Source organism: Metarhizium robertsii, assembly GCF_000187425.2.
Source record: "Metarhizium robertsii ARSEF 23 chromosome Unknown MAA_Scf_3, whole genome shotgun sequence".
Taxonomy (NCBI): Eukaryota; Fungi; Ascomycota; class Sordariomycetes; order Hypocreales; family Clavicipitaceae; genus Metarhizium; species Metarhizium robertsii.
Window position 1 is genome coordinate 2,220,633 of NW_011942171.1, and position 7,560 is coordinate 2,228,192.

The 7,560-nt window shown below is 48.7% G+C and overlaps 2 protein-coding genes across 2 annotated transcripts; both read left to right on the forward strand.

Moving 5' to 3' along the window:
* Positions 1-1,053: 1,053 nt before the first annotated feature.
* On the forward strand, positions 1,054-2,026 carry MAA_03727 (proline iminopeptidase; the record flags this gene model as incomplete). Its single annotated transcript, XM_007821725.1, has 2 exons — positions 1,054-1,319; positions 1,420-2,026. 2 exons carry the CDS (start codon positions 1,054-1,056, stop codon positions 2,024-2,026), a joined length of 873 nt encoding a protein of 290 aa, XP_007819916.1.
* Positions 2,027-3,852: 1,826 nt separating this feature from the next.
* MAA_03726 (RNA-binding protein) lies at positions 3,853-6,683 on the forward strand (the record flags this gene model as incomplete). Its single annotated transcript, XM_007821724.2, has 10 exons — positions 3,853-3,973; positions 4,329-4,356; positions 4,452-4,502; positions 4,562-4,744; positions 4,799-4,928; positions 4,993-5,083; positions 5,131-5,318; positions 5,378-5,627; positions 5,687-5,757; positions 5,817-6,683. The coding sequence occupies 10 exons, from the start codon at positions 3,853-3,855 to the stop codon at positions 6,681-6,683; spliced, it is 1,980 nt and encodes a 659-aa protein (XP_007819915.2).
* Between the last annotated feature and the right edge of the window lie 877 nt (positions 6,684-7,560).

Sequence of the window (7,560 nt, forward strand, 5' to 3'; positions counted from 1 at the left end):
GCGGAACCTGTTACTTCTATCCTTGGATGTTGAGAGGGCGAGGATGGCTCCTCGGCTCGTAGTCCACCTAAGCGCGCAATGTTTGATGTAATTTCCCAGCAGCCGAGAGGGAAGGTCGATGGATCTCGTATTCCCCCCTGTCGCACATTACATAGGGCCGAAATACACAAAAAATACGCGGCGTGGCCATTCCCATTTTGTGACGGCCGCTTGTGAGGAGCCCCACGACCCATTATCGAAAGAGGATGCGAAGGGCAGAAGAGTTCAGCCCTACACCCTACATAGATCTGTATGCTGAGAGTGCGAGGATACATGTGGAACATGTGAGATGTGTTGGCGGGCATTTGTCGATATTGAAGATGGTGCCACCAATCGATCTGTCGTCCCGTCGGTTGACGTAGTAGTCGACCCACGCGACGCCTTGGCACGCCATAGTTTAAATCGTTGCGAGTAAAATGCTGCATGTAAGAGCAATTAGAGAAGATCAGTAAATCAGTTTTGGCCATCAAATTACACCATTGCTGTGCGGGATTTTCTAACCGGGATCGGCCAGTTCGGCATATGACCGAGTCGAGGCGTGATGAGGAAAGTGGCGGTGTTGGAAAAAGGCAGCCTCGAACCCAATTCCTGTCAACTGACGACCGTTGACAGTCGACTGTCGACCCGTACGAATGGGGGCACGAGCCGCCGCCCGACAGAACTGCAGGGTCCAGTCCAAACGTCTCCATTGGACTTAAGTGGCCCTTGACAAGAGGCTGTGGGATCAAAGACCATTGACGAGCTGGAGAGGATGAAGAGGGGCGACGGAGAGGGAGCGCGAGGCAGCTGGAGCGAGTTGACGGTCAAACACACAGCCAAAGTCCCCGCCCCCCATTCACATAACAATTTGTTCTGCTGCTTCCTGTTTTTTGGCTTTTTTTCTTCTCCATTTGTTCTCGTTTTATCTTGCCACGAAATATCGACCGCCTCCGATTGTGCCGTGTTCGTGCTTGATTTCGGTTGCACCGCAGCCCAGGAACCCCCCCGGTGTGCGACTTAATCGCCATCGTGACGATGGGCACCGAAGGCTCCCTCGTCCACCTCAGTGACGGAGCTCGCTTATACGTCAAAATACTGGGCGACAATGACAGGTCCAAACAGCTGGTAGTTGCTCTACACGGCGGACCTGGTGTGTCTGACCATCGAGAAACAGAGGCCTCATTTCAATTTCTGTCATCGCGGTTTCGAGTTCTGGTATACGATGCGCGAGGCAGTGGACGCAGCGATCCCAAGGGCCCTTACACCCACGACCGTTGGGCTGCAGACATAGACGAACTGAGGTGCGTACCTTCCCCTCCTGTTTCTCGCCAGGAGTAATAATCATCGCCAATGAGTCAAACGCCGTCCGTCTCTCAAAGGTCATTTTCTAACTATGACCAGAATCTGGGCAGGCTCAGAACCCATCATCCTCGCTGGAGGTTCATATGGCGGATATGTTGCCCTGGAGTATGCCATCAAGTACCCCTCCCATGTATCAGCTCTTATTCTTCGAGACACGTCGACTTTCGGCCTCAAAAGCACCATGTACTGTCTCAAATCATGTCTCACATCCCCCCGAATGAAAGTCGATGCAGACCGTCAATACAGAACCTGGGCAGGCTGTTTGAGAAACAACGATGACCTCCAGGCTAGTTTCAACGAAATCCTTCCCATTTTCGCATCAGAGAAGACGGGCAGCGAGCCTGCGCCGATAGCGTCCGACTCAGGCCAGTTGAGATTGCATTATGAGACGCACAACTTCGCCATGAGCTACAATATGCCGCGGTTTGATGTACGTCCGAGGCTAGGTGACATTTCTGCACCGACCTTGATCGTGGTCGGACGACATGATCTCGTTGCGCCCGTGCAGTTTAGCGAGGAAATGCACAATTTGATGCCAAACTCCCAGTTGGCTGTCTTTGAGAAATCCGGGCATAATCCGACTGCAGAGGAACCGGACGCTTTCCAGCACAGAGTGACTCAATTTTTGGACCATTTTAGGCTATGATGTAAGATACCCCGTGACGAGGCCATTTAGAGATCATATTTGCGTACAAAGCATAGGACGGCGCATGAAATTCGTTCTGGGATGGAAATATACGTATGGAATAGATGCCTGAATTGTTTGTCGCAGAAAGTGTCGTGACCAGTATGGCCGTAGCTTGGGCAAGCAGCAATTATCGACTAAGCCGCGCATCCAAGCGCATACCAAAGATTGTTATATCTTGTCCCTTAAATCACTGACAATGCCGGAGCTAAGCAGACTCTCGGCCAGGTTCTAAGGCCTCAGTGCTTAATAATAGCCAATGAGACAAAATATTCGAGGTCCACGAGATTCGGTCTCGTCTTTGTGCCTCTGCCGTGGCATACAGAGATGACATTCGGCCAAAGTTCGTCGCCCATGGCAATGTTTGCATCGGTTTGTTCTCTCGTTCGGCGGGAGGGAAGGAATAAAGGGCCTCATAGCGCCTATTAAGAGTAGAGTAGAGTAATCAACGTCGATTTCGACTAATTTTAGTCAAGGTTTCAGTGCTTGTGAGCGTCGTGGCAGACTTACCTATTGACATTGTCACACAACATAGACAATATTCGTGTCGGACCAAGGTTGATCGAAAGGGCGACGATGACAGTTATCAGGGGCACGATGACTTTATTGTCATCTGAAGAAATTTTCCTGCATTATCGAAAACCAAAGTAATTCTTCCTTATTTTGCTAGTGTTTGAATGAAGAACCGACCTGGGGCAGCGGCGGCGGCTTGGTGTGTCGAACTGAAGTGGCCAGGAAAACACCGAGCGCCTCCAGCACAGGCAAATGGAGATAGCCCAATAATGAGTTACGAATGAAATTTAAAAGGCATCATGCTATCGTCTGCGGCTTTTGAAATGTACACTGTTACTCACTCAGTATCCTCTTGTGCAGGAAATGGTCGTCCTCAGGCTACATCAGAACGAAATCTGGGCGATCGCTTCTGAACCTCATTAAAGTCTTTGGCGGTGCAACTTATCGTCTTCCTTGTATTTCAGCTCACGGAACTATACTTCAAGTCGACGGGATGCACTCAATTTCGAAGAACAGATGCCAGCAGATGAAGCCAGGTGACGGCAGGAACACAACGTAAGGCAACACCAACCACATCGTGTAGACATGTCTCGCGAGAAAACTCACAATACAAGGGATATTACATATTTATCAAGACAGGAAACAAAAAATGGCCTCATGACCGCAAAAATCAGGCCACTTACACACGTCGACGGTAGTATGCTGACAGTCAGGGCCACAAGAGTGTCAGTCTGGTTTGGTCCAACTGTCAAGAGTGCTCACCAAATAAATGTAAGGCTTGGCAGGTGCTTAGCTTCTTATCGTCGCTCCTTCCTTCTTTTTATTCCCAGCCCGTTTCTCCTCCTTTCATCTCTTCCTCTCCTCATGCTGCAACGCTTTTTTTTACAGGACAAGCAATACCTCGTCACATCTGCTGCGATCCGAGATACAGCTCTCATCAGTAAGGGCGATACTTATATCGGCTATCACCAGCACATGCTGTGCTCTCAGTGTCTTATTTGACTTCTTCTTCTTCGGCTCTGGTGTTCTCTGCCACAAGTGAGTATCACGTTCTAGTGGGCCACCACCTCGATTTCAGAACTTCGATTTTCAGGACTTGGGAAGAGAGATTCTCTTCACAAAGCCTTTATTATATCATCTTTCTACTTCTTTGTCAAACATTTCCCTTCGAAATTTGTATTCTTATTCTTCGCTCTGGTAAGTCATTTCCTCCCCACCACCGAGTTGGCTAACAGCAGCATCAGCACGAGGGAAAACAGTACGCGCAGGTCATCATGGCTCACCACGGATCCATGGCCAAAATGGGAAACCTCGATCGTGGTTTCAGAACCGTTAGGAAATCTTCGTCGGATGACCATCTTACATCCCCAAGTCCGTTGCGTGGCGGCGGAGTGTGTGAGTACTCTGTGATTACCTTTTTTTTTTGCTTCTCATCTATGACTTCCTTGCCCTTTACCTTCCCTTCTTACCCAATCTTTTTTACCCTTCACATCCAAGCTCCATTGCCTCTCTGGCAGATAGTCTGTAGGATCATTTCGCTACTTAGGCAGTATCGTCCTGAATACCTGACCGTCGTACTTTAATTCTTTACATACACCATGTTTTCTTCAAGTGTATACTTGGCTTTCTACGGAAGTTGGAGAGCTTTTCTATCTCTAGCAACTGGCCATGGCCACATATTCTGTTAGGCCTGGCACAGTCAGCACCCTAATTTGTTACAGTCATTGCAGATTTGCTACGTATTCAACAGCTAACATCCATCTAGCTCTCGGACCACGGTACGCCAGTGCTAGAGCTTCGCCTACACCAACCATACAGTAATATGCCGTCTTTCTTTTCCCTCGAGTCTGCCATGACTACTAATATAATGTAGGAATCACCGACGCAAAACGGCCTCTGATGACGGGACGCCAAAATCTACGAAGTCAGTACCACCAGTCTTCGACGTCCTTTCGTTTGACAATTGTTAATGATATCGCACAGTTCATCGGCTTTTCTTGTTGGCTCGAGTGTTGAAGATGATATTTTCACCGAAGTATCGTCTGAAACTCCAGCCAAGGAATCCATGGCTAACAACGAAACACAACTCCAAGTGTTCGAAGCGCCCCCGGTAAAGGTCGATGCTCAGGTCATCTACCCAGGCACTGCCTGCATGTTCGTTGCAAAGTAAGTTCTGCGCCAGGTTCTTCATTTTTATTATGCCTAACAGTAATTTGCTAGTCTATCCCAACCTTACGAGGATAAGGTTCTCGAGTTCGAAGTTACCAAGGCCTTTAGCCAATTTGGAGAGGTCTGGGTGAAAATCAAGAGAGATAATTTTCACATGCCTTTCGCGTTTTGTCAATTCACTGTAAGGCAAAACTTATCACAGTCGCCCAGAGGTCGAGGAAGCTGCTAAAACAGGAGAGTTCCAGAATGATCACGATGCTCAGAAGGCAGAAAAGTTTGGCAAAGGAATGAAAATTCTTGGCCGGGCTTGTCGCACTGAGATGGCTCGGGCCCAGTGTACGTGATTTTTCCCATCTTCCAGAATCATTGGCTGACTTCATTAGCCTCTTTCCTTGTCTCAAAGAAAAGTGGCATGCCAACCACAATTGCTGAGGCTACAACGCTTCTCAGCCAGCTTGGCGAAGTCGCAAAGGCTGAGTTTGCAGACGAGGGAATCCAACGATCTCTTGGTGTTCCACCACCTGTCCTCGTCACATACAAAATGTATGATTCTAGGCGTGAACCAGTCAGAGTAAGTGACCTTTTTATCTCTGTCTGCATATTTCATTCCTTTTCTAACACCTGTGGCAGTACTTTGCTCAGAACCAAACCTATCTAGTCATAGCAAACAATCCAAAACGGCACAATGAGATTGTGCCTTCTGCGTCCAAGTGGGACGGCGGCGATGCACTCATGCAAAGATACGACAAGGATCGTCGTTCCGCATATGTCGGGAACCTCCCTTCCGACATGACTGAGGACGCTCTTCGCGCTCTCGCAAGCTCCAGTGGAGAGGTTCTGGGCATTCAGATATACAAGAGGGAGATTCCAGGCAAACCCGGTATGTGTCGCCGCTGAATATCCTCTCAATAGTGTTAATTAGCCTAACACATATCCTAGGGCAAACGAATTGCTTTGCATTTGTCGAGTTTGCAAGGCCAGACGGGGCAGATGACCTGATCACAACTATGGTGACTTACATCACATCATGAACCAGTACTACCTGCCGATGCTAATCTTTTGACTTCAGAACAGCACAGAAATTGAGGGCAAGTCCATTCGAGTGGAGCGTAAGCATTCTCGAACGTTTGAGACTCCACGACGTGAAGCTGGGCACAGGAGCTGCTGGTCGACTCTCCCGAGACGCCGCACTCCCAGTTCATTCACGCTGGCTCAAACTGCAAATATTGATGATAATTCATCACCAATGAAATTCACTGAATCTCAGCATCGCTCCACAGCCTACAACAAGTCATTTTCTTATGGGCAGAGACGCCCGCGCCAGACCATCTTCAATAGTGACACGTCTGTTGGCAAAGCCATGTCCTCGCTCAATCTTGAGCAAGCTCCGGCAAAGGTTAATGATACAGCTCAAGATGTTCAGCTCAGCGGACGCCAACGTAGAGTTGGAGCTTCCGAATCTCCAACTAAGAAGTCCGTTGAGTTCGAACTACCCAACGAAAATCGCTCCGGAAATTGCCCGGCCACTCCCACAATCACTACGGCAAACGGCGATCAGCACGTGGCAGGCCCGGTCATTTCGGACAATGATTCCGGCGCTCAGGCAGCTGTCAACACTGTTCCAGCCCACCAACACCCGATCTCGCCAGGTGTTATGATGCCGCCCTCTTTTGGTTGGACGCCATTCTATCAGCCGTTTCCACAAGGTTATCAGTACATGGCGGGACCATTCACTCCTCATCAGTCAGGGAATGAAGGTATAGTGCCATCATATATGACCCCTCAATATCCTGCTCACCCGATGTTTTATAATAACATGATGATGCCAACGCCTCCTATGATGGCTCCTCCTCCAACTCCTACGGGACAATTTCGTGGTTCGGATCACCACAAGGGACATGGCCGAGGGTCCAATGAACAAAACTCTTCCCAGTAAAAGTCATTCATCATGATGGCTAAAAATCGACGCAGACCGGCAACGGCAAGCGTGGCGTGGACACAAACAACACGCTAAGATGCTTTATTGCAAAGAGTATTCAGCCGCTGAGACATTTCCTAGTTTTCTATTCTTTCTTTTTTTACACGGTTTCCCTTGACAGAAGTCACAAAGAGGAACTTCCTTGCCGATGGGCTACCCGGTGGTTGGGAATTCTCGGCCGTGCACTTTTCTGGAATTATTCAAATCAAGGCTTTTTTTTTTTTTTTCAGTTTCGTTGTGATTTGGAAGTCAAGTTCTTTACATGGACAAACGTCTGGAGAATACGGGGCTAGAGTCGCGGCTACATTACCGGAGGTGAGAGCGGTTAGGAGACGCTTGTTTGAGTATTTCAGGAAATCGTGACTAGAGATAGGATAGTCCATTCTGCCAACGGCGCAAGGGATTGGAATCCTGTAATCTAGAAATTAGGTTGGCTAATAGGGCCAGGAAATTTGCGACCTGTAGTGTAGAGTTTTGTTCACAACACCAAGGGCCCGGTATTACTTGATGAAACTTCAACTCGAGGGGAATTCGAAGGGAGCTGCTACGGAAGAGGGCGAGACGCGGGGAATGGAGCCGCCAAGGTGCAAACTATCACTTGGGGGGACCTTATGCGACCCCTGTTGAATCATGTCAAACCCATCCTCTGTTGGCACCCGGGAGCAATTGGGAGCGCCAACGGACGATGATTACAGCACTTCAAGCGCTGTAGGGCATCAATTGATTGACAACATGCAGGCATCAATGCAACTGTGCTGGGTTGGTCTCATCATCATCGTTGCTACTGGTACTTCATGCAATAGTCGGCATATGCATCTGTCAACACCAAATACAC